Source organism: Ochotona curzoniae, unplaced genomic scaffold, assembly GCF_017591425.1.
Source record: "Ochotona curzoniae isolate NIBS_2020 unplaced genomic scaffold, NIBS_Ocur_1.0 contig_908, whole genome shotgun sequence".
NCBI lineage: Eukaryota > Metazoa > Chordata > Mammalia > Lagomorpha > Ochotonidae > Ochotona > Ochotona curzoniae.
In genome coordinates, this window is record NW_024466607.1 from 10,435,649 (window position 1) to 10,461,195 (window position 25,547).

The 25,547-nt window shown below is 52.9% G+C and overlaps 2 protein-coding genes and 2 non-coding genes across 6 annotated transcripts; all 4 read left to right on the plus strand.

The window, feature by feature from the left end:
- Window positions 1–721: 721 nt before the first annotated feature.
- SLC25A38 (solute carrier family 25 member 38) lies at window positions 722–10,992 on the plus strand. 3 transcript variants are annotated; one of them, XM_040994278.1, is made up of 7 exons: window positions 722–805; window positions 4,797–4,918; window positions 5,478–5,562; window positions 5,993–6,172; window positions 6,396–6,570; window positions 8,610–8,776; window positions 10,301–10,992. In XM_040994278.1, the coding sequence occupies exons 1-7, from the start codon at window positions 737–739 to the stop codon at window positions 10,421–10,423; spliced, it is 921 nt and encodes a 306-aa protein (XP_040850212.1). In that variant the 5' UTR covers window positions 722–736; the 3' UTR covers window positions 10,424–10,992. The 3 variants fall into 3 exon arrangements, with proteins under 3 accessions (XP_040850212.1, XP_040850213.1, XP_040850214.1); XM_040994279.1 differs by having other exon boundaries at window positions 6,396–6,564; XM_040994280.1 differs by lacking the exon at window positions 8,610–8,776 and having other exon boundaries at window positions 6,396–6,564.
- Window positions 10,993–13,717: 2,725 nt separating this feature from the next.
- On the plus strand, window positions 13,718–18,511 carry RPSA (ribosomal protein SA). Its single transcript, XM_040994281.1, has 7 exons — window positions 13,718–13,782; window positions 14,636–14,802; window positions 15,638–15,756; window positions 16,313–16,558; window positions 17,811–17,939; window positions 18,036–18,201; window positions 18,353–18,511. The coding sequence occupies exons 2-7, from the start codon at window positions 14,670–14,672 to the stop codon at window positions 18,445–18,447; spliced, it is 888 nt and encodes a 295-aa protein (XP_040850215.1). The 5' UTR covers window positions 13,718–13,782; window positions 14,636–14,669; the 3' UTR covers window positions 18,448–18,511.
- LOC121166202 lies at window positions 15,424–15,571 on the plus strand. Its single transcript, XR_005885364.1, has one exon. It is a non-coding gene; the product is annotated as a small nucleolar RNA SNORA62/SNORA6 family (small nucleolar RNA).
- Window positions 16,610–16,763, plus strand: LOC121166201. Its single transcript, XR_005885363.1, has one exon. It is a non-coding gene; the product is annotated as a small nucleolar RNA SNORA62/SNORA6 family (small nucleolar RNA).
- Window positions 18,512–25,547: the final 7,036 nt, after the last annotated feature.

Genomic DNA, 25,547 nt, shown 5'->3' on the forward strand with positions numbered 1-25,547 from the left:
TTTGTATTTATTTGTTTGCTTGTTTATTTATTTTAACTTTTAAAGCCTCTCTCGTAGAGAGAGAAAGAGAAAGTTTGGCTGAGTCCAGAAAAGAGGGGCCAGAGTCTTAGCCATCTGATGTAACACAAGCCACACGTGTCACTGTAAGTGCTCCAGTGGTCAGTCTAAAAGGAAACTGGCAAGGCCCAATATAATCATTCCTCAAGATGCCTTGGTTCCAGAACTCTCTCCTTCCTATAGGAAAAATCTGGGTAAGACTGTGTGCTAACTGGCCACAGAGAGCCCCAAAAACCATGAGTCTTTACTGTAGATACGGAAGAAACATTCGCAGCCAAGTGGAAATACAGGGTATTTTCTCCATGCAAACGCTTGTAACTCTCTCTCTCTCTCTCTCTCTCTCTCTCAGCAGCTGGGGGACCCTGCAGTTCTGCGCGCTTCCACCAGGTGGCACTGAGAGGCAGCGCGCTCGCCCGGCGCAGCAGGGGCGCGCCGGAAGGGAAAGCCGCCCCGGGGAGCAGTTCCGGCGGCTTTTCCCTCGTGTGGGCCGCGCTCGGGAGCTGAGGCGGGCGGCTGTGGCGGAGCCGCGGAGCGCGTGGGGGAGCCGTGACCGGTGTGCGGGCAGCCTCGGGCCGCGCCGGACCGCGTCGGCCACCCCGGGGCCGGGCCTGGTCCCGGGCCGCCATCCTCGGGGCCCGCCGCCGCCCTGGGCCCGCAGCCCTCGCGGGGCGCCCCGCCGATGATTCACAAGTCGCGCCCGGCGCTGCTGCAGCCCCAGGATGTGGGAGACACGGTGGGAACGCTCATGGTGAGTGCCGGCCGGGACGGGAGGGGACGCTGCGGGCGAGGTCCGCACGAGGTTGGGACCGCTTTCCCGGGCGTCGACCTGAAGGATGCCTGGAGCGACCGCGGCCTCCTGGCCGACCTCGGCGGGGCCGCTGACCCCAGAGCCGGGCACCTGCTGACCCCAGAGCCAGGTACCTGGTGACCCCAGCGCCGAGCAGACCCCAGAGCTGGGCACGTGCAGACCCCAGACCCGGGCGAACCCCAGAGCCGAGCCAGGTACCTGCAGACCCCAGAGCCAGGTACCTGCTGACCCCAGAGCCGGGCACCTGCTGACCCCAGAGCTGGGCACCTGCTGACCCCAGAGCTGGGCACCTGCTGGGCTGCTGGCACACGGACCCACGGGCCAGGCAATTCCTCTCCGCGTCCTGATTGGCTGTCGTGGCCGTGCCGCCGGCCGCCATTGGCGGAGGTGGAGGCGGGGCCCAGCGGATGTTGTGCGGCTCTGGGCAGGTGCCTGGCGGGTGCGCAGCCGGCCCTGGGAGGTGTGTGTGGGTTTGTACTGTGAAGGGGAGAGGAGAGAACTGATTACTGCGGCTAACATGACATGCACAGGGTTGGAGAAGGGGCGACCATGCAACTACGGAGTGAAGGACAATGACTTTAAAACAAATTCCGGGCAGCACTAGGAAACTGCTTAGAGGTGCCTGCCTTGTCAGGAAGGCACTTTCACAGCTTGTGTAGGGAGGGCTGGGGGCTGGAGGGAGCTGGGAAATGGGCCTGGCCTTGAACAGGGCCTGGAGTGGTGGGGTAGAAGGAGTTGGCTCAGGAAAGCAAGGACCTTGGGGCTGTTTGTGACATTTCAGGCTAATCCTCCACCTTGCAAGACCGGCATCCCATATGGGAGCCGATTCGTGTCTGGGATTCTCTGCTTCCTAATCCAGCTCCCTGCTCGTGGCCTGGGAAACAGCGGAGAGTGGCCTAGGACTTTGTGACGTGCACCCACCGGGGGGCCCTCAAGGATGCCCCTGGCTTCTGGCTCGTCTCTGGCCGTTGCAGCCATTTGGGGAATGACCCACTCCAGTTGGAGGACTTCTCTTTCCCTCCTGTCTCTGTAAAATCTTACTGTCAAGTGTAAGCAGAGCGATTAGACCCAAGTCTAAGTGTTAAAGGCTGTAAGAGCCAGCCATAGTGACGGGGTGTGTCATGCCTGGCCCAGTGCTGCTGTGGAACCCGAGTGGAGGGTGCATTGTCACTGCTGAGGGTGGAGACTGGCAAGGAGGCCATTAGGATGGGTCACCAGGGTAGGAAAGTGTTCAGTGCCAAACCGAAGTCCCTTACAACACCGAGCTCACTGGAGCCAGCAGGGCGTGAAGAGGAGGGTCTGCCATTTGTCCACTGACCGGTGCTGTCCTAGAGGACTGCCTGTGCTAACCATAACCTGAGGAGTAACTTTGCTGAACCACAAGTTTGAAGCAAAGGTCATTTCTACAAAGACACTGCCCCAGTACCTGGCAGGTGCTGGGAAATACGGAGAGCAGCCAGGGCCTGCGTAGGAAGCACCAGCTCTGTGGTGGTGTCGGTCAGCGGTGGGCTTTGTTTCCAGGACACTTGCCTGACTTCTCCCTTTTGCCTTTAAAAAGAAAAAAAAGCCTCCTCCTGCAAGAGTGCCTGTGAGTCGTCATGGTACACATATCCCGGAACTGTAATTCACCTGCTCGTTTCAGAATAAGCTTGTTCTTCTGTAGAGAGCCTGTTGCTTAGGTCAGAGGACAGACTGGGGTGCTTGGGGTCCATGAGCAGGGCCTGATCTTGGGGCAGCAGGGTCTTGTGTATCTCTTAGGGTGCTAGTCTGGGTGCCAGGAGTAAGTAGCCCCGCACGGGCTGGGCAAGAGATGAGTGTGTGGAGAACTGTTACTGGAGTTTCCATCTGGGACATGTTGAGGTTGAGGTGCCTGTGGGCCACTGGAGGGGAGAAAAGAGATAGGCTGGTGGCATCTGGAGAGAGGCCGGGTTGGGCTGGAGCGTGGGTGTGTTGCCAGCCTGTGGGGAGGAGCTCCCAAATGCCGGGGGAAACTGAGGGAAGAAGCTTCAGGAAGGGCAGCCAGGAAAGAGGCGAGGGGATCGGGCCAATGCAGCAGAGATGCCAGGTAAGGCACGGGCAGGCCATTGCAGATCGTTTTCTGGAGCTTTGCCTGGCTGGTGGCCTGGGGCTGCCAGGGTGACTGACACACAGCAAGTGGAGGCACTGGTGGACAGGGAAGACGAGGCCCTGGGTGAGGGAGGTGCCGATTGAATGGAGAGGCCCTGCCTGTGAGGGAGCTGCCTGGAAGCCTGGGATGAGGGTGGGGAACCCGGGAACCCGACAGCGACCCACACACCTTTGCCGGCTCTGCTTGTGTCCCATCCAGCTACCTTGGAGTCTTTGGGAGCTCATGTGGACTTATCCTCTTCCAGACTTGCTCGTTTGGTAGAATTGATAGATTTCTGTGTGAAACAAACGTCACAGATGACAGAGTTCAGTTCCAGGTAGGAAACTGTGAGGAGTATGACAAGAAACTTGATGTTCGTTGTAATGTTTATGGGACCTTAGTATGTCATGGAACAACAAGGACAGTGCAAATGCATTTCATGAAGGAAGAGATTTTTTTTTTTTTGAGGTGGAATTTGCCAAGTGTCTTGAGAAAAAAGGGCTTTTTCTTCTCTCTTGGGTTTCTTTGTTTTGTTGGTTTTTTGAAGGCAGAGTGACCCAAGATAGTTAGCTCTTCCATCTGCTGGTTCACTCCCCACATGCCCACGACAGCAGGGGCTGCGCCAGACTCAAGGCGGGGTTCTAAATGTAATCCAGTTCTCCCTGGAACCCGATGACTCGCTGCCTCCCTGGGGTACCCCAGCAGGAAGGCTGGAATTGGGATACAAGCCCAGACCCTCTTACATACTGTGCCAGTGTCTCACCTGGGGCTTCCGTCCCTAGGCCAAATGCTGGCCCTTCCACCCTGAGCTGGGTTTTTTAGAAATTTTTTTCATGACTGTTTATCAGTTCTGTTGAGTGGCAGGGGCCTGTCGTGCTGTGATAACCCAGTGCTGGGAGCGGCTGACTTGAAACAGCTCCAGGGAGATAGAGTGGGTCTTGGAGGTATCCTGCCCTGCCTGTCTGGCAGGGTCTGCAGATCAGCCAGCACATGGTGACATTGCACAGGCTGATGGGCAGGCAGCAACCGAGAGCGGCCCCTTGGCTACAGAATTGGCTATCACCTGCTCAGGTGCCCTGAGGTGAGTGGCAGTGCCAGAATGGGACAGTGTGAAGCCAAGGATATCCACAGATGATACAGAAAATGGCTCTTGCATGTCTCATTGTGGCTGAACTGAAGGTTTCATTTGCCTTTTCTACAAGTGTCTGCAGGTCCTGCAGTTCACAGTAAAAGTGTTGTGCTCAATTGCTTTTGCAAAGATAAAGAGATAGTAACGTCCTTTTTTTTTTTTAAGATTTATTTATTTTTATTGGAAAGGGAGATTTACAGAGAGAAGGAGAGATGGGGAAAGATCTTCTGTGTGATGGTTCACTCCCCAAATGACTGCAACAGTTGGAGTTGAGCCAATCCGAAGACAGGAGCTTCTTCCGGGTTTCCCACGTGGGTGCAGGATCCCAAGGCTTTGGACCATCCTCGACTGCTTTCTCAGGCCACAAGCAGGGAGTTGGATGAGAAGTGGAACAGCTGTCACATGAACCTGCACCCATATGGGATCCTGGCACATGCAGGGTGAGGATTTAGCTCCTAGGCTATCATGCCAGGCCTTGAGTAACAAGGAAGCATGGTCGGTAGCTTGGAAATAGGACAGGGTGCTGAGCGTGAACACGTCCAATAGCAACCCACAGTGTCCTCCACAGCAGTCAGCTTGGTTTACTTCTGGCTACACTCCTCACAGGTTCGTTTGAGTGCGCCTGGTGAAGGCTGACTTTGGGCCAGGTCTGGCTAAAGGCTGAGCGGCTGACCCTGTGTCTTCTTGTCCCACAGCTGCATCCGGGGATCAAAGCGTTCCTGTGTGGCTCCATCAGTGGCACCTGCTCCACCCTGCTCTTCCAGCCTCTGGATCTCCTTAAAACCCGCCTGCAGACTCTGCAGCCCGCAGAGCACGGGTAGGACCTGCTGTGCTGTGCTCCCTGAACAGCACTGACCCCACCGGGGAGTACCTTCCCTGTGCTGCCCAACTGCACTTCACTGGGGCTCAGAGAGGCACTCAAACCAGGCCCAACTTTTGCACACACTCTTTTTTGTAAACATTTGTATTTATATTGGCTGTGAATTAAGTTGGAGTCCTTACCTGAGCTGTCTTGGTGACCGCTGCATTTGATTGTGTTGGCTTCTGATGCTGTGGCTGCACTGCCTGGTACATGCAGTGGGCGGTTTCTGAAAACGCTGCCAGAGCTCAGTGTCCATGTTGGTCTCCATGTTGAACTTACCATTGCAGGAAGCAGGCAAAATGTTTATAACCTGGGAGGCCCTCTGATTGCTCCGTGTAAATGAACAGTAAACCTGCATGCCAAAGAGTGAGCATGTGGCACATCAGAACATTTGAAGTTCCATTGTAGGGATTCTGAGGTGTTCTCACATTCCACACTAAGGGGTCTTGGAGTGTGAATTTCTTTGTGAGGAAGTTGTCTGAGTGATAGTCTCCCCTCTCCATTTGACCTTCAGGTCCAGGCGTGTGGGGATGCTGGCCGTGTTCCTGAAGGTCGTGCGCACTGAGAGTCCTCTGGGTCTTTGGAAAGGAATGTCTCCTGTAAGCTGCCTCTGGGTCTGGGTTCTCCTGCCACACCCTCTCCCTCAGTAACCAGCCATTTCCCATTCACTTCTCCAGCTCCTAAGGATACAAGAGTAGAGCACTTCCCATCTTTTCCATGATTTCAGTCACCTGTGGTTAACAGTAGTCCAGAATTACTAAATATACAGTTCCAGAAACATCCATAAGTTCACTGTTACTTCCCTGCCTCCTCAGGTGAAGAGTTCTGTTCTGATTCCTAGTGTTTGCCAAAGACATTTATAAGTTGCCCACCCTCTTATCTCACTTCCCCATGCCCTTATTGGCACTCTTGCCATCCCTTAAACCACCTGCGTGCAAGCATCTTGGGGCCTTCCGGGAGCACTGAGCTGAGACACTCCTTGCAGTGTTGGATCTTTGACTCCGTGCCTCCCTCTGACTTTTCCTGCAGTCCATCGTGAGATGTGTGCCCGGCATGGGAATCTACTTTGGCACTTTCTACTCTCTGAAGCAGTATTTCTTGCGAGGCCATCCCCCTACTGCCCTGGAGTCAGTCCTGCTTGGCGTGGGCTCTCGCTCCATTGCAGGGGTCTGCATGTCGCCTATCACAGTGATCAAGACACGGTACGAGGTGAGTCGGTCTGCTCTCTGGCCAGATGCAGGGGAGGTAAACACAGCCACCGCGCGTGCTGACCGTCAGCGTCAGTGCTGGCCTGTAATCAAACAGAGGCTACATGACCAGAGTTGCTGGTCATAGGCAGGCTCCTGGCAGGTCCATATAATCTCTGGTGGGTTTGGACGGGCCTCAGTGGGAGGATTGCCAAGCAGTCACTGGTTCTGTGCTCCCCCTGCAGAGCGGGAGATACGGCTACGAGAGCATGTTCACGGCCCTGCAGAGCATCTACCGCAGTGAGGGCCACCGGGGCCTCTTCAGTGGCCTCACAGCGACCCTCCTGCGTGACGCGCCCTTCTCCGGCATCTACCTGATGTTCTACAACCAGACCAAAAGCCTGGTGCCCCAGGGTATGGGTAAGGGAAGACGTGTCGGGGAGAGAGCCCCGCTGGGAGGGCAGCTGCTCACCGCTTCCTGTGGGATGTGAGATGATGTGTTTCTGTCAGCAGCTGCAGCTTCCTAGCGGAGTGTTAGCATTGTGTCAGGGACTGGGCTGGGGGCTGGGTTGGGAAGGTGGACATGACTGGCCTGCTCCCTGCCCTTGGAGTTTGAGCCCTGCTAAGGGGAAGAGTACGGATACACCCGTAACGTGGGGCGGGGGGCGAGAATGGAGCTTGCTGGGCAGGGGTCCTACCAGAGTGCTTCCCAGGGTTTGTTCTGGGGTTGTGGGGTCTCGCCCGAGGGCTCCCAGATTGAAGCCTTTGGGATCCATCCTGGGCGCCTGTATTTTTTAAGGAGCACCTGATGTGGTTTTTGGCAAGCAAGTTTAGAAAAATCTGCTACATTACAAATGTAAAGGAAAGTGATCTATCCGTTTCCCTTGCTTTGTTCCTAGCTCACATTGTTTTGAGCCCTCTGTTTGGGTGGAGCTGACAATGCCAGGCCCACTCCACTTTAGGTACCAGGAGGTCCTGTTGGGCTAGGAAGGACCTCCTGTCTAGAGGTTTATTTATTTTTATTGCAAAGTCAGATATACAGAGAGGAGGAGAGAGAGAGAGAAAGATCTTCCATCCGATGATTCACTCCCCAAGGGGCCACAAAGGCTGGAGCTGAGCCAGTCCGAAGCCAGGAGCCAGGAACTTCTTCTGGGTCTCCTATGCAGGTGCAGGGTCCCAAGGCTATGGACCATCCTCGACTGCTTTTTTCCAGGCCACAAGCAGGGAGCTGGATGGGAAGTGGAGCAGCTGGGACAGGAACCAGCACCCATGTGGGATCCCGGCGCATGCAAGGCGAGGATTTAGCCACTAGGCTATCATGTCGCCCTCCCCCCGCCTCCACTAGAAATAATTTTAAATTTGTGAAAAAGTCACAATAGAATATGATTTTTTTTCTGAGCTAAGTGGATTATGAATATGATGATATTGTAGATGCTGTAGTTCTCTCTTTATCATTTGGATAAGGTAGTATCTGCCAGGTATCTACTGAAAACTTTTTTCCCTTTATAATCTCTTAGTATCCTTGTGAGGAGAAGACTGAATCCTCTCTTCAGAGATGTTTTAGCATTGGTTTTGATCCTTGCCTGAACTGCTAATTGTAGTAGAAGTTGTAAAAGGGTTTTTATTAGTCAGATTTCGTTACTCCAGTAAAATGCCTGAGACAGCTGTGTGTGTCAAGAGAAACAGCTCCTTGAGCTCACCATTTTGGAGGTTCAAGCACGAGGTGGGTGGTCTCATTGGCTTGACCTCTGGTGAGGGCAGCAATGGCCATGGTGGGTGGGGTGTGGGGGGGGTGGGTCACAGGGCGAGCAAGGCTGAAGGCAACTGGGCACAAGCTTAGGATTCCTTTCAATCCTTGGCAAGACCAAATCTGCAGTGACAGCCTCCATTATCTCCCGGGAGCTTTACCTGGAGACCAAGCCTGTAACGTGGACTTGTGGCATGCAGATGATGTCCAAACCATAGCCACGTGCTTTCCTGCCTCCAGTGGCCCATTTACATTGGTAAATTGTATTTTTAACTTTAATCCTTGAGGTGGATGATACTGACATAACACAAAAGAATGCTGCTTCTGCTCCAGCTTCCTGCTGCCACAGCTGGGAAGCAGCAGAAAGTGGCCTGAACACTAGGGCCCTTGCTACCTGTGTGGGGGACAGGATGGAATTCCTGGCTCCTGGCTTTGGCCCGGCCCACCTCTGGCTGTTGCAGTCATTTAGGGAGCAAATTAGGGGATGGAAGATTCTGCTTGCCTGTCTCTCTCTTCGCCTTTCAAATAAACAAGATCCTTTTTTGGCTGTTAAATTGTTAGCTTTTTTGAAATTATTTGGTAAGAATGAGTGGGTAAAATAAAGAAAAATAAACAAAAACCGAAAACAAAACAAGAATGAGTGGGTAGCTTGTTGACAAGAAAAAGTGAAGTGTTAGATTTATAGCTGTGTATTCTGTTTGTTTGATTTCAGACCAGCTGGATGCAGCCGTTACTCCTGTTGTGAATTTTGGCTGTGGGATAATTGCTGGGATTTTGGCCTCACTGGTAACTCAACCTGCAGATGTGATCAAAACTCACATGCAGCTCTCCCCGATGAAGTTTCAATGGATTGGCCAAGCAGTGATCCTCATTTTCAAAGTAAGACAGTGGGATAAGTATTGATTCTTTTGACTAAGGATCCGTCTCAAAAGCAATCGTTGACATGCTCCATTCACCTTAGAGTCATCTGGAGAAAACTGTCTTCGTTCCCAGCACAAAATATAGGCCAGTTATATCAGAAGCTTGGCAGGGTAAGAGCCCTGCCTCAGGAGTTTGTTTGCTTGTTTGTTTTTAAGTCTCCAGGGTTGCTCAAGTTGAGAACCATACATTCCATTGTTGGTGAGGGGCAGGCGCCTGCATTAGCATCTCCTGTGCTTCAGCACGCGGATGGCTGGGCTGAATGAGTCTGCTTGTCTTTGCCATAACAAAATACCTGAGGCAGGCTAGCAGAACCAAGAAAAGAGGTTTATTTGAGCTAGTGGTTCTAGAGGGTCCAAGGGACAGGGACCTCAGTGATGATGGCCTTCTTGCTGGCAACGTCCCAAAGCAGAGGACATCACACAGCAAGAGACAGGGAATGTGCACAGGTGCCCTGTCTGTGCTTGTCCCCACTTAGGAAGCCAGCAAATGTCAGTCGGAAACTTCACCTTAAGCACCGTGGTCAAGCAAAGTTTTTCCTTCTCTGCACCATTAGCCCAGCATGAGTGTGTGGGGAACAAGCCACACTCAAACCCTAACTTGGCCTCCACTCACACCTGCTGGATCAGTGCACCTTAGTGGACACAGTACTAAGGACCAGGGACAAAACGTAAGTTAGAAAAGACAAAAAAAAAAAAAAAAAACAAACAAACCCCACGCAGTTTGGTTCTAGCAATCTGCTCTAATACAAATGGACAAATAACATTATTGAAGATAACCAATAGAGTAGACATAAAGTGTATACTAGAGTACAGTATTTAAAGCCTGGGTTGTTATGACAAACCAGATATTCCTGTGAGAGCTCAGTGTGAGCTTGTGCATCTGATATTCTTTACAGCATATGGGTTTGTCTCTTCTTAACTATAAAATCGTAAAGTTTTATAATACTAGTGGTTCTAGTGTATTCTTTGGAATATGTGAAGTTACCACTCAGTCCAGACTCTGAGCAAAGATGAAGAGGTGTTATGTCTTTAGTTCCTATGGAAGGAGAGCTCCGCTGAGAACAGTGGATCATAAAAAGACGCACACACCTGACAGACAAACGGCGAGCAGGCCAGATGCTGTTTCCTTCCGACTGCAGCCAGGATCCCTTGCTTGAGAAACAGACGACTAACTGCACTCCATCTGTTACCAGTGTTTTGGGAGAGTGTACAGACTGTGCAGCTGGACCTGACAGCCTTGTCTGCAAGTTGCCAGCTAAGAGATTCCTATAGATAAGACTAGGGCTAAAAAGATTGAGCATTGCAACTATGCAAAAAAAAAAAAAAAAGTTTGTTGGTTATGTCCTTGTCCTTGGCCCCTTCACTCATAGATTTGACATGAAGTTTAGATTAGACAGGAAGACTCAGAGTGTAACCCAGAACCCATCCCTCTGATGGCAGGAGACAGTTCATTGTGCAGTTCTGATGTTTGTTTTCACCGTAGGACTACGGGCTGCGTGGCTTCTTCCAAGGCGGGGTCCCCCGAGCCCTCCGCAGAACTCTGATGGCAGCGATGGCGTGGACAGTCTATGAAGAGATGATGGCCAAGATGGGCCTGAAGTCCTGACGAAAGGACTGGGGGCAGGGTGGGATCTATCATCCTGGTTGCTTTTTCTGCCAAGGGCTGCCTCATCTCAGTCCCATGGAGTCAAATGGAATCCTGCCTGGTATACAGGCGGGAAGGTCATTGTCTCAACTACGCTGTCCAGGGAGAGAGCAGATGGACCTGACTCAGCCTGCTTGCATGCCGGGAGGCTGCGTGCAAAGGCGTTGCCAGAAAGAGCTCTGTTGGGCATCTCAACCTCAGCCATCACCTGCACCACGATGGCTGCTTGCCTGTGTTGTTGGGCCAGAGAAGCTGGAGGCCACCTGCCATGTCAGACGCCAGCAGTAATCTGAGGAATGAGGCCCTGTCGCCAAGCTCCACAGTGTCTGAGGTGACATGAGGAAGAGCAGGTATCGTTATTTACCTGGCTCCAGAGTGCTTCCCGGAGGCTCTGCAATGTGGACAGTGGCTTCCCAGCCAGAAAAGTGGCTTTGACTTTGGCCCTGCACTATTGTAATTCTAAGTTGTTCTGGCATTTTTCTGCAACTATATTTCAGAGAAATAAAGTGAAACACTTTATGATATATATACACAAACGTTTTAAGTTTACTTAGCAAGTTATAAGCTTGCAGCCAATACTTTTGGTTTTGGGTTAAAATGTTCTTTTCAAAATGAGAGTTGGGGTAGAGCTATGGGAGAGGGTAGGGCAGGCTCCTGATCCCGTCGAGCACCCAAGGCTCCAGTGTTGTGACCTGTGCAGCTGGGGGAAGGCATGCTGCATGGAGTAGCTGCCTTCTGGAAACCTGGACACTGGCAGGGCGTTCCGTGTCCTTTCTGCAGGCTTCTCTGACCCACCAGTATCCTGAGCTCAGGGAGCTGCAGGAGGCCTGCAGTGCAGGAGAGACAAGGCCTTGGACTTGACTGGCGCTTTCATTTGTTTTGCAAGGGACAGGCAAATATGATACCGTCAGCAGTCTTATTTCCTCTAATACTGAGTGGGCCCTGTGTCCAGTGGCAGGCCACCCTGAGTGCTACCCAGGGCCTCTCGCACTCAGGTTTTGCTGTCTTGCAGCCTGTCTGTAAGCTCAGTAAGAAGCCAGCTTGCGAGCTGTAGTGTGCTGTGGGAACCATGCCCTGCACTGCTTTTTCTTAGTGATCTTGGCTGCTTCAGACTCAAATTTCTTAGAGGTGGACCTCTGGGGAGGAAAACGGTGCCCTGGTGACCGAAGATAAGGCCTCCTAGGATGTGAGCCAAGGAAGCAAAGCCAAGGTTTCCAGCTGCTTCCTGAAAATATGGTACAAGGAAATGTTTCGGGCAGTCACAGCAGGACCGAAAGTGCTTTTGGGCCTTCATTCCCTCACTCACGTGGAACAACTGTCAAGATTTTGCTACACCGGAGGCCAGTGTTGTGGCCCGATGGGTAAGGCTTCAACACCAGCAGCGCCCATCCCAGCTGTTCCACTTCTGATACAGCTCCCCTGTGACCTGGGAAAAGCAGCCAAAGATGGCCCACATGGGACACCTGGATGAAGCTCTTGGCTCCTGGCTTCGGCCTGGTCCAGCGCCTGGTTCAGCGCTGGCCATCTGGGGAGTGAGCTAGTGATGGAAGACCACTTTCCGTAACTCTTTCAGCATAAATAAAAGTTGAAGGAAAAAAAATTTGCCACACTTGCTAGTTTTCTCACCACTTTCATATCACACTTTCTTTTCTTCAAAGGTGAGCAGGGTGACTGCCCCACGTCCTTGCACATTTCAAGGTACATCACTGAAAATTAAATGTCGTCACCCCACATGGCAAACTCGAACAGCCTGTGGACAGGGCATCCATTCATCCTGCCCTGATGGCAGAGTTACACAGAGAAGCTTGCTTGTGCGGGTTCACTCCCCAGATGGCCACAATGAATGGGGCTGGGTCGGGTCAGAGCTACGAGCTTCTTCCAGATCTCCCACATAGATGGCCAGGGTACAAGCACTTGGGCCATCTTGCTCTGCTTTCCCAGGCACATCAGCAGGGCGCTTTGTTGGAAGTGGAGCAGCCAGGACTTGTACTGGAGCTCCTGGGGTGCTGGAGTCCATAGGCAGATTAACACTATGCCACAGAAATGATTTTTCTAGTTGGCTTATTTGTATCAGAGCCCAAGAAAATGTCCATATATGGTTTTAGTTTTTTAAGTTTCTTGCTAACCCAGGATAGCACTCTGCTGCTTTCTCAGTAGTTCTAGTTTGTTTCTGTGTCACATCATTTCCCATAAACTAGGTGTTGGCTCAGCTAGTTGGATTAAATTCAGATCTGTCCAATTTCCTAGCCAAAAACAGAACATGCCATGGCTTGCGTCATAGCAGGGTGCCCCAAGGGTTCAGCTATGGCTTTTTCACTGACACGGAGATGGGTAAGCTGGTTTGTGTGGTGACCACCTAACCCCTCCATTGCCAAGCTGCTGTCAACCTTTCACCTACTGACAGTGTGGCCTTGCCAAGTTATTTCCTCCTGGTGGCTTCCACATTTATTACCTGGAATTGTTTTGTAATAAAGCACTTTTCCTGAGGCTGATATTCTGGTATAGCAGGTAAAGCCATGGCCTGGAACACCAGCTTCCTACGGGGCCACCTGTTCCTGTTGTGGCTGCTCTGCTTCCAGGGAAAGCAGAAGAGGGTTCCCTAGGTGCTTGAGCCCTGTCATTCATATGGGAGACCCGGATGAAGCTTCTGCCTTCAGCCTGGCCCAGTACTGGCCATGGTGGTCATCTAGCGAATGAGCCAGGCCGGTGGAATCCCTTTCTGTCACACTCCTTCAAAATAGGATTTTGTGGAGAAACCAAACACCTAGGGACAAGCATGGCACAGCAAGTTAAGCCACTGTGTAATGGGTTCAAGTCCCAGGTGTTCCACGTTTGATCCAGCACCCCTGCCTTCCAAGTTTCATGCATTCAGCCACGCAGTCTCGTGCTTTTGCCTTAAAAATAAAACAAAACCTACTCGTAACTGATTATGTGCCGTTAGACTGATCTCCAAAAAAATCAGGGAAGGCGACTGCGGCCCAGGAAGCTGCCGCTCGTCTCACGGGCACAAGCGGCGGGCTGGAGGGCCAGGCAGGACAGGATCAAGCCCGCGGGGTGTGCCACGACGGGCACGGGGACGATCGAGCACAGGGCGGCGGGCAACGGGGACAGCCCCACGACTCCAAACGCCCCGATTCCGAACGCCCAAGGCTGCCCTTCCGCCGCGCTCGCCCCGCCCCGGAACCTCAGCCCTCCGGCTCCGCCTCTCTTCCTGTCCCCTTCCCTTGCCATTGGTTGCCGACGGCTTATATAAACACGTCACTTCCGCCCTCCCTTTCTTTCCGCGCTCCTGGCGAGGGCTCTATACGGCGTTGTCTTTGGTGAGCTGCTCCCGGGGTCGCCGTCTCTCCCCGAGCACCTCTCCCAGCATCCTTCCCGCCCTCGTAGGGGGCATGGAAATGGGGCGGAGAGTCGATCGGGCTGGATCTATGTGCGATCTGGCGGGCCCCTGGTCCCCGGCCGGCGGCCCGCACGTGGCGGGGCTCGGGCCTGCACTGTCCCGTTCCGGCCCACGCCTGCCCCGGGAGCCGAAGGCGGACCCTCGGCCGCCGGGCTCGGGGCTGGGTTGGGCGAGTGCGGGAAGCCGAGCGAGGGCCCAGCGAGGTCGGCGCCCTGGGCTGGTCGGCTTGGCCCTCTGCCCTGCCGGCTGGGGACTCAGGCTGTTGCTGGGGTTTTGAGAAGTGGGTGTGGAGGTGCGAGAGCGTGACCCCCGAGTGCCAAGGCCCGCCCTGCCTGACCCGCACGTGCGCTCACTGCCCTTGGTCTTGGACCCTTAGCTTCTCGCGTTGCCTTTGATGCACACTGCGGATCGTACTGCCTTAGCAGGGCCAAGCTGGCGCCTATCTACCATTTTGTGTCCCGTGGCTGCACTACTGGACGCTGCATGTAGGCTCTGTGTATGTGCGTCTGTTTTTTAATCATCTTAGGAATATTCACGGGGACAAGGAGAAACGGGGGGGAAATCTTCGATCCGCTGGTTCACTCCTCTAATAGCCACAGTGGTTGGAGCTGAAGCGGTCAGGAGCTGGGAGCTTACCATCTCCCAACGTGGGTGCAGGTCCGCTGCACTTGGGATCCTGACGCCTGCAGGCAGAGAATCAGCCAGTTGAGCCCTAGATGGAGGGACCGGCCCACTCGGCTGGCCTGTAACTGTTAACCGTTTTCCTCCCTCAGATTCCCGGCGTAACTTTACAGGGAAGCTGTCGCAATGTCCGGAGCCCTTGACGTCCTGCAGATGAAGGAGGAGGATGTCCTCAAGTTCCTGGCTGCAGGAACCCACCTGGGAGGCACCAACCTCGACTTCCAGATGGAGCAGTACATCTACAAAAGGAAAAGTGATGGTTAGTCGTTGCGTTTTTCTCTTTTGATGGAAGACAGAATGATGGATATCCATATTGATAATATGGATAATATCCATTTGATGGATAATACAGGGAGTTCAAATGACTTAACGTACTGAATTTTTTTAAAGTTATTTATCTTTATTTGAAAGGCAGATTTACAGAGAATATTCTTTCCATCTCTGCACTCCTAAACTGGTCACAAGTGCTGGAGCCTAGCTAGGAGCTTGTTGCAGGTCTTACCATGTGAGTGTAGGCTGCTATCCTGGGCTGCTGGGACATGAATTGACAGTACCCATATGGAAAAGAGGCACTGCAGGTGGAGGGTTAGCATAATGAGGTGCACTGCCAGTTATGGCTCGAGCTTATCTGACTGAGTACCGAAGGAATTAGGACAAGAAATGAGATTGTGGCTTAGAAGGAAGGTAGGTTAGGGCATGAGTGTGGACAGCATTCGTTAGGCGATTACTATTAGAAATAAGAGGTCAGTAAAGGATTCCAGCCTCTTGGCAGCCCAGGAGAAGTTTTACAATGAACCTGCCTGGCATTGGTGCAGGTGCGAGTAGCAAGAAACCTGCCAGGACCCCAGGGGACAGGAGGAGGACCTGCTGACTGGGTCCCACTGCACACTGTTAAAGCTCGGGCGGAGGCCTTGGTGGCCTGTGAGCTTCCGAGTGTCGGAGGTGTGCTACAGCAACGGCAGGGTTTTCGCTAACACCACGAGAGCTCGGCTCTATGACTGGGGTTGATAGTACCCGCTGCCACATCCCCTCAAGGTGCAGAAGGATGTCTGCCCGCTGGGGCCCGGTTCCTATGTCCTGGCGTCCTCCCCTAGGCATCTACATCATCAACCTCAAGAGGACCTGGGAGAAGCTCCTGCTGGCGGCGCGGGCCATCGTGGCCATCGAGAACCCTGCTGATGTCAGCGTGATCTCCTCCCGGAACACTGGCCAGGTCTGGAGGGGCCCTCCGGTGTGCGGAGGTTTACAGGCGGATGGAAAAGAGTCTTGTAATTTATAACTGAGTAAAATTGTCTTTTTTGGTCACAATTTTGTTTTTTTTCCTGTTGAGAAAACTGGGTTTATTGGTTTGTAAGGGTTTTCAACCAAGTTTTTATAAACCCTTTAACTTGAGAGATCTGAGACTGTCCAATAAGGCAGGTTACATTCAGGCTAATTTGGGGGGGGGCTTAAGTTTCTGCGGGGCCTGAACCTTGTCCTTTAGGATCATGCATAGTAAAGAGGTGGATGTCCAGATGAGGAAAGGGAGTGGAGAGAGAGCCCTGAGGAACGAGGCCTGTGCCCCAGGGGTTCTGCGGGGGGGGGGGGGGGGGGGAGGGACTGAAGCACCCGCTGATCCCTGTAGGGGACACAGGGGGCCTTGGTGTCCTTGTTGGAGATGCTTGGGGTCCTGGAACCAGGCTGCTTTCTGTGATGAGGGAGCTGGGGTTGGTATGCCGGGAACAGGACAGCCACTTGACTGGTGTTGACTGTTCTCCCTCTGCCTTCAGAGGGCTGTGCTGAAGTTTGCTGCTGCCACTGGAGCTACTCCCATTGCTGGCCGCTTCACTCCTGGCACCTTCACTAACCAGATCCAGGCCGCCTTCCGGGAGCCGCGGCTCCTGGTGGTGACAGATCCCAGGGCCGACCACCAGCCCCTCACGGAGGCGTCGTACGTGAACCTGCCCACCATTGCTCTGTGCAATACGGACTCTCCTCTGCGCTACGTGGACATTGCTATCCCATGCAACAACAAGGTAATGGCATGAAACCAAAGTGGACTTTGCCAGGAGGGGAAGCCATGTCCCTGTGCACATTGTTAGAGCTTGGAGTTGAGGCTGCCGGTCGGCCGATGAACTCCCAAGTGTAGGTAGTGTGCTACATGAGCGGCAAGCTTTTCGTCAACACCACGAGGGTCCCTGGCCTCATGAGTGGGGTTGGATAGTAATCCTTGCTACAAGTGTGATGTTGCTGTGTACCTGCGTGAGGAGGCGTGCTTGGGAAATCGCCGTTTTCCTCTGCCTTCTCCGCTTCTTGCTGTACCTGGGCCCCTGGTGTAACTTGGCTTGACAGTTTTTGTTTGTGTCTGTTGAAAAGGGAGCACTAGCGTGAGGAGACCTGGGCTCTGCTTCTCACTTGAGGCTGCCACAGCCGGGGCTGTGCTAGGCTGAAGCAAGGAACCAGGAGTTCTTCAGAGTCTCCCTTGTTTGTTTAGGGTCCTAACTGCTTGGGTCATCACCTGCAGGTATCTGGAACCCAAGTGGAGCATCCCCTGGGATGCCAGTGTGCAGATGGCATTACACTGCCATGCCGGCCCCCACTTTCTGTTTTATTTCACTTGCGCCTGAGTCTGGAAGTCAGGAGCTTCCTCTGCTCTCTAAAGGAGGGCACAGGGGACAACCTTAGGTCAGGTCACTCTGTTTCTTTCCTTTTTTTTTTTTTTTTTTTAGATTTATTTTATTTTTATTGGAAAGGCGGATATACATAGAGGAGAGACAGAGAGGAAGATCTTCCGTCCGATGATTCACTCCCCAAGTGAGCACAACGGGCCGATACTATGCCGATCCAAAGCCAGGAGCCTCTTCCGGGTCTCCCACACGGGTGCAGGGTCCCAAAGCTTTGGGCTGTTATCGGCTGCTTTCCCAGGCCACAGGCAGGGAGCTGGAAGGGAAGCGGGGCCGCCAGGATTAGAACCGGCGCCCATATGGGATCCCAGGCGTGCAAGGCGAGGACATTAACCACTGCGCCATCGCACCGGGCCCAGGTCATTCTGTTTCTTTACCAGGCTGTTAATTGTCAGGAAGCTGGACCAGAACTGGAGCAGCCATGACCATTTGGCATGCTGGTACTGCAGTCAGGATTAGCCATCTATGCCTCTAATTCTCGGATTTCAGTGTTTGGTTAGTGTTGATTGTTTTGGTTTGTAATCCAGGGGACCAAGATGATGTAGGCACAGGTAGGATGAGCTAGTTTGGGGTGTCATTTGCTAACGGTTTGTTGCTCTTGTAGGGAGCCCACTCCGTGGGTTTGATGTGGTGGATGCTGGCCCGGGAGGTTTTGCGCATGCGTGGCACCATCTCCCGTGAACACCCGTGGGAAGTCATGCCTGATCTCTACTTCTACCGCGATCCTGAAGAGGTGAGCTTGCTGCGCTCCTGCACCTGAGCCTGTGCTCTGCTCGTGAGGGCAAGGTCTCAGTGCCTCTACGCTTTTTTGGTTTTATTTCGAAATTAGATTGAAAAAGAAGAGCAGGCTGCAGCTGAAAAGGCTGTGACCAAGGAGGAGTTCCAGGGTGAATGGACCGCGCCCGCTCCTGAGTTCACGGCTACCCAGCCCGAGGTTACAGACTGGTCTGAGGGTGTGCAAGTGCCTTCTGTGCCCATCCAGCAGTTCCCTACTGGTATGTATCAAACAGGTGTGCAGCCTGGCGCTTTGGGAAACATGACCTTTGTCCTTTGGAACGTGTGTGTGATGGCACTGTTGCAAGATGGCTGTTTTGTTGATAGAGCTGAAGGCTTTACGTTTCCTTTTTTTTTTTTTTTTTTTAACAGAAGACTGGAGTGCCCAGCCTTCCACTGAAGACTGGTCTGCAGCCCCCACGGCTCAGGCCACTGAATGGGTAGGAACAACCACCGAGTGGTCTTGAGTGATCTGCACTCTTGGAAGCAGATGTGAAGTTGACGGAAAATAAATAACAGTTTCTAAAGAAAGTGCATCTGTTTTTTAATTTCGTGTCAGATTATTGGGCATTGGTTCATGTATCCAGTAGTGCTTTACTCTGGGACTTTTTAGTGTGCAGAAAGTAAATGAGAATGCTGGCGCATGTGTAGGTGGTAACTATTTGCATTAATATGCCTAGTAAATCTAGTCTGTGGGTGACAGACAGCCTTTGTGTCTGCCACTGTGTGACTAGCATTGGCAGGTAGCTCCTTTTTCTGGAAGCTTAGAGGGACATGACCTTAGCATTTTATTGTTATTGGAAAGGCGGGTCTAGTTTGTAGAGAGGACAGATCTTCCCTTCACTGGCTCACTCCAAGTGCTCACAGCAGCCATGGCTGGCTGATCAGGACCTTCCTCCAGTCATCTCCTGGCTGGGCACAGGGTCCCAAGACCACAAGTGGGGAGCAGGTGGGACACAAACCAGCACTCATGGATTCCAGTGCTTACAAGGTGAGGATTGAGCCACTGCATCAGCACTGGGTAGGTTAGTAGGGATTGTGTTGCAATGATCTGTGGGTATGGCTGGGAAGTTAGTGACTGGAGACCTGGTAGGGACATGGCTGGGAACTGGTCAGCAGGGCCAGGTTGGAGAGGGCTACTCAAGTATGGTACTCCATCTGGCAACTGCAGAATCCCCTCTTAACCTTCTAGGCATTGCAGTTGTTCCTGCATTCTGGAATTCTGGCAGAAGGAAACCAGGAGATGTTGATTTTTCATAAAATGCTTCCCACTCTGGGCTTCATTTCCTGAGAAATGACTACATTTCCTGAGAATCGTCTTTTTCTGTCACTTTATGTTAGAAGATAGTGGCCCAACCCAGAGTGAAGTTTTTCAAGTCAGGTTACCTGTTCTGGCCCTCGCGGCTTCCTCGGCTGCAGAGCCAGGTTTTGCAGTCATCTACAAATTCAAATTGGCCTGTCTGCTGGCTCCCGGTGGACGGCTGGGCCGGTCGAGACTTGCTCCTACAGATTTCTGAAGCAACCAAAATCTTCCAGGGTTAAGCAAGGTCTATCCAGCTGCGCAGAAGGGGCGGGGTGAAGGAAGAGGCCCTTTAAATATCAGGTGAGTCCGGGAGCGCTGGGTGGGGACGGTGTGAGGAATGCGGCGGATTGGTGGGCAACCGGAAGGTGGGAAGCTGGCGAGCTGCGTTCAAGATGGCGTCTCGTCTCACTGCGGAACGCGCAGCCCGTAGGAAGGAAGGTAAGATGAAGAAATCCTGAAGACAGAAGGGGCGTTCCTGACTGGGTGAGCCCACTGGAACGTCGGGGACGGCCTGTAAGTCGCGGGAGCCCCACGTGCCTGGGCTCCGGCCCTGCGCCCTCGAGCCGCCGAGCGCCCTGGCCTTCCCGCAGCCCTGAGCCTCCGTCCCCCTCGGTCCCCAGAGGTGAGGGCGCCCGCGGCAGGTGGTGCCCCTTCCTGGTCCAGCGGGCCCCGGCGCCCGCAGCGCTCGCGGCCTGCAGCATCAACCGCCAACGGTCACTCCAACCGTCCCCTGCTCACTGCCCCCAAAGGCCTTTCTCGGCCCTGGTCGGGGACGCTGGCGCTGGGAGGGCTCCCTTCCCGGATGACGCGGGCTGAGGAGCAGCAAGGCCACCCTTGAGCAGAACCTGGGGTGGCGGTGGGATGGGGGTTCCTTGGCGTCCGAGAGCCGAAAACTCAGCGGCCGACTTGGCCAGTTTTCTTCAAAGCGGCAGGCTGGGAGGGTCCCCAGTTCAGTGTTGCCTTTGGCGAGGGGGAGCGGGGACACGCTGTACTGTCCGCTCCATGGCCTGTCTCAGAATTGGGGGAAGCGGGAGGTGGGAAGCGGATGGGAAGCTGGGCGGTCAGAAACTGCAGACATTGAAATAGCCGAGCATTGATCAAGGCCAGCGGATGGTTTCATTTTCACTTTCCAGTAGGGCGTTTTTAAGTGTTCACAGAGGGGTTTCTCTACTCCTTTCTGAACAATCTGATGAAGCCAGAGGTAGGGGTATGAATTGAGAGGTTGGGGTCGGAGGCCAGAGCTCTCCGGCCCTGACTTAGGGTGTTTGGTCGCCATCAGCTGTGTGATGTTGGAGACCTGGGCCAGCTTCTCCAGTGGGAACAGTAGAAATGTGGGGTGGGAGGCCCATTCAGGAGGAAGGCGCCGGAGGCCAGCTCCAGGAGCACGGAGACTGTCGCTTTGTGCCCTCTGCCCACAGTTCAAGAAGCTGTCCTTTTACTCAGACACATCACAAACTTGTGCACACACGTTTGATTGTTGTATTTTTAATTTCATGACCAAGCTGGCATGCAAAGAAGTTCGATTAATTAATTTTTTACTTCATGGTCAACCAGGTGCTTTTAAAGATAATTTTGTAAGTTACTGTAATCAGTTTTTTCATAGCAAGCCACTATTCATTCTTCAGTAGTATACGTTAGGCTACAGCCAGGACTCCAAGGCCAAGACACGTGTGATTACGTACTAATTAGTAATACTTTCCCACTACACTTCTCTTTTTTACTATCTTTTAACTTTTCTATCACTTAATGGGAGAAATACATCAAAAGGAAAAAGATTCAAGACAAAAAATTTCAAACATTAAATCCCCTGTAAGCTCTACAACCCCATAAACAGTCAAACAATAACTAAAAGCATATCTATGATATTTATCATGCACCCTATAATTCCTTTAGCTAAAAAAAAAACATACATTTCCTATGCTGCAAAGAGTTGCAAGGACAGGCTATCCTTTAGCGTCATACTAATAGCAGTTTCAGCTTATACTCCCATCACTTTCGTTAACTTTTAGGATACTTATCAATCCCTTTGCCAGAAGACTTACTGCATGTCTGGGCCAGATTCTGGGACAGTAGTTAGGCACACAATAAGGTGTCCAGAAACAGCATGGGCTTAACTGTACTCCTGTGTGTGAACTGATAAAGGCCCACTCACCAAGACATGATCAGCAATATTAACTCCCAGGCTCACATCAGTTGCAAAAACCATCCCAGAGGGGCAGACAACAATGCCTCAACGGAGTACAGAGTTCTTAGTCGGGTGGTTGAGTGTCCATGCAAAGGGGGTGGGACTGCGTCAAGGTGGTCGGAGTGACATCTGCCAGGCCTTGCCTGCCACACAGCTGGAAGCTCCTCACGGCCTTGCCAACAGCCTCTGTCATCCTCACACTGCATGGACCCCAGCAGGAAGGGATAGAGTCCAGGGCCAGGGGTGGCCCTTAGAAAGGAGAATTTGTGAAACTAAATTTGTTTTTGAGAGGCAGACAGAACCCTCCTGTTTGCTGATTTCACTCCCTAAATGGCACGGAGGCCTGGGCCTGGGAGCTGAGGATGCCTCCGAGTGCCCCCCACAGGGGCCCTGACTCAGTGAGTCGAGGGTCTGCATTGGTTGAAGGCTAGACCTAGGACCTGGGGAGTGGGCCTCTGAACAGAGTCCCAACTGCTAGGACCAAGCGTCTGCCTCGTGGCCTTTCTTTTTCTGTGGAAAAAAAAGGAGCTAAGAGCTGGGTCAGGGAAAAGGAACTTAAAGTTTCATGCTGTTGGTTTTTAAAAATCTGTTCCTAGAGAAGTGCTGAGCCTGTACCCGCTTGCTGCAGAGGTGTCCGGTGTGTGGTCTAGAGGTAGCAGAATGACACGGGCTCGCCTTGGTGCTGTCCAAGGGGCAGGTTCATGGGAAGTTCATCTGAGGAGACTGTCCATGCATTTCAGGTGCCTTTGTACCAAAATAAGCCCACACGGCTTGCAGGAACGTGTGAGCAGCTTCAAGTGTCAGGTACTTAGAAGGATCAGATACCAATTTGTAAAGAGCCCTTATGACAACAGTATGACTTCTGAGATTGGAAAAAGAACAGATATAAAATTTATGGTGAATTTAGGGTAGAAGAATGGTGAAACAGTAGATGCATTACACAGAGTTTATGGAACTAGTGTGTCCGTTGCTTCTCGGCCCATTTTCCAAAGGGCTGAGGTAGTGTTAGAGCATTCTGGGGCAGACCAGCCATATGAATTCTCCCAGGGAAACAATCTTTGGTTATTGAACCAGGAATGAACAGTTAACAGCTCCAGCAGTTGCCAACACCATAGTTGTTAGGGTTTAAACACACTTGAGGTTCTTAAAACGCAGCTGACTCCTGCAGCCAAGGAAGATTTTTACGATTAGTTCACTGCAGGTCCAAATCCCAGATGCGGTGAGGTGCTTAGGAGGGCCTTTATTCCAAAAGGATAGGGACCAGAACGGGGGTGGAAGTGGCAGGATGGGGGGCTGCCAGGGGAGGGGAAGGGGGCAAGATGGAGGAGGATAGGGGAGAGCCAGGAAAAAGGGGAAGAAGGGAACACACTTGGAGGCTCATTTATACAACTCAGCTGAGCCTTCAGGTGCGGGAGAGGGGCTGGGGTGGTCCCCAGGGACTGGTGACTGAGACGACCACAGGTGATTGGCAGGTGGGGTGGGGTTGGGGCAGAGAGAGAAGGGAGGAGGGGGAGGTTCTCAGGGGGCGCCGCCCTTAGGTTACCTATCATTCCTGGATTTTGTCAGCTATAGGAAAGGGGAAATAGGAAGTGGCCCTGTGTCCAAGATTGGTTGTTATTGACAATTCTTTTGTATAAAATTTACTTGAATGGCAGAGTTACAGAGAGGAGGAGAGCGATCTTCCTTTGTTGATTCATCCCCATGGCGGGAGCAGGCTGAAACCAGGAGCCAGGAGCTTCTTCTAGGCCCCCCACATAAATGCAGGAACCCAAGCGTTTGGGCCACCTTTCGCTGCATTTCCAGGTGCATTACAGGGAGCACGTGGGCAAGGGAGAGCTTTCATCTGCTGGTTCACTGCCCAGATGCCAGCAACAGCCAGCAACTGGGCCAGGCCAAAGTCAGGAGCTAGGACCTGCATCTGGGTCTCTCGTGGTGAGGGAAGTCAAAGATTGGGACCACTGTCTGCCACTACCCAAGGACCCCGGCATCCCACTAGAGTCTATTTGCTATTACACCTGTCCCATATACCTAAAAAAAACCAAAAACAAAACAAGCATTGCTTTTTTCATAAGCTCGGTGTGTTTTATTTTTGACTTTCTGGAAGGCTAAAGAATGGTACCGGTACTGTCTAGGCAGGCAGCTAGTTCAGGGGTCATGAGTCTGGAAGCCACACCTCCCCCGCCTTTGTAATATTTTTTTGCACACTCATTGGGCAGGGAGTGCATACCCGTTGTTATCTGTGACTTGATGGTGAGTCAGGTGCTTGGGCGGGGTTTGCAGTTTACGTAGCCACGCCCTTCTCAAGCCCTATATAAAAGCCTGTGCCAGGAGCAGCTGGTCACTTGGGTCACTGCTTGGTCAGCTGGCTTCCTTCACCTCCAGCCTGCTCTAGCTCTTGGCCTCCCTGACCATTAAGAACAGGAGGTAGCCATCTCTCTGCCTCACCATTTGGCGTTCTGGCTCACTCCCTCTGAAGAAGATCCACAGAAACGTGTACTTCTCACTCTCTGAATGAACTTTAGCACTTACTTAAGCCATTTCAGTGTCTGCACTTACAATGCTTTTTAAGTAAAAGCCATGAACCTAGGAGATGAATATTTGGCCCAAATTTGGACCACCACAGTACCATCTGCTTGTGAAAGTGTTTTGAGAAAATTAGCCAGAGAACTGGCAGGCAGTTGCCCAGAAATGCCTCCCTGGGATGCCAGGACACCTCTGTCCCTCCTGCCCAGCAGCCATTGCCCCAGGAAGCCGTTATGCGTCCACCTTACAGTTCTGATTTAGTTCCTTCTGACTTTTCATTTCCTAATTTTAAAAAAGAAAAATTTTTTCCAAGGTCCTCTTTGTAGTCCTACCACCATCTGTGGGCTCTCCGCAGCTCTCCTGCTCCACGGGAGCCACAGGAAGTTGTGCTGGGGTAGGTCGTGCCTCTGCTTCCTGGGAGGGTGGCAGGTCCCCCATTCGACCTGGCCATGTGGGCCTAGCTTAGTGGGCAGCAGCAGAGCTGAGGTTGCTAAGGGGCTCATTGCCTGGGAGGTTCTACAAGGCATCTCGTCCTCCCCTGTCACGTGAACACGTGTGGCCTTGTCTCCCTCCAGGTGCCCTGCCCCCGACCCTGCACCCCAGCCCACAGGCCTTAGGGCCTCAGTGTGCCAGCTGTGGCTATGGCAGGAGACACCCCCTTCCCCCCCGCCCAAGTGTGAACAGAGGCAGTGGCTAAGGCCTCCAGAGGCTGCAAATAAACAGAGCTGCCCACCACCCCTCAACCACCAGGAAGGGGCTTCATTTCTCGTTCTGTTGATCTTCTCCACAAGGCTGCTCCTTGAAGTGTGAGGGGGGAGCTGGCGGAGGTGTTTCACCCTAGGTAGTGGGTAGGAGTGCCCAAAACCCCCTCCTGCAGCTAGGGTGAGATGAGTCACTAACCTCCTGCTGCGAGGCTGTGGGGCAGGGCTCAGCTGGGGGATGGGGGCAGGAGCCAGAGCCCTGAGTTTTAGTGGGAATAGGGTGAAGGGGGTGCCCCCAGGGCTTGGTGCTCTGCCTCCTGTGTGGTCCCTTACCCTGTCTCAAGCCCTAGCCCCGCTTCACTTCTTCAGGCCCCTTCCCTTTCTAGCTGCTATTTTCCTTGAGACATTCTAGATTGTTCTAGAGGCCTCCTTCTGGGTCTGGCTGGGGGAAATCTGTGCTTGTCACAAAAGGGTACCATGCCAGGGCAGTTTGTGAAGTAAAGGAAGTCCTGGAGAGGAGTTCAGTGTCATAACTTTGCGAGCTCACATCTTGATGCTTGTCAGTGAAAGATGGGAAGCCAGCAGGGTGTGTGGAGGGCCAGTTCTCGGGAGGACTCCGGGGAGCACCTGTGACTCCAGTCGGGGGGCAGGGAACACGCAGCCTGGAGGCTGGTGGCAAGGGACGGCTGGGAGGGGTGCTTAGCTTCTGCTCTGGTCAGGAGGCTTGTGTGGAGTGAGGAGCTTGTGGGACAGGTGGTGGCACGCGGAGATACAGGCATCTTTGGGGCATTGACTGTATCCTTCCCTCTGGGACACCTGATGGGAGGTGTCGTGTCTTAGGGGAGATGGCTGCCT

Excerpts from the sequence above, each read along its gene's own strand:
- SLC25A38 (XM_040994278.1), top strand. The coding sequence starts at position 737 with ATGATTCACAAGTCGCGCCCGGCGCTGCTGCAGCCCCAGGATGTGGGA. Across the intron at positions 6,571-8,609 it reads CCTGGTGCCCCAGGGTATGG|ACCAGCTGGATGCAGCCGTT; the intron begins GTAAGGGAAGAC and ends GTTTGATTTCAG. Across the intron at positions 8,777-10,300 it reads CAGTGATCCTCATTTTCAAA|GACTACGGGCTGCGTGGCTT; the intron begins GTAAGACAGTGG and ends TTTTCACCGTAG.
- RPSA (XM_040994281.1), top strand. The coding sequence starts at position 14,670 with ATGTCCGGAGCCCTTGACGTCCTGCAGATGAAGGAGGAGGATGTCCTC. Across the intron at positions 15,757-16,312 it reads CCTCCCGGAACACTGGCCAG|AGGGCTGTGCTGAAGTTTGC; the intron begins GTCTGGAGGGGC and ends CTCTGCCTTCAG. Across the intron at positions 18,202-18,352 it reads CATCCAGCAGTTCCCTACTG|AAGACTGGAGTGCCCAGCCT; the intron begins GTATGTATCAAA and ends TTTTTTTAACAG.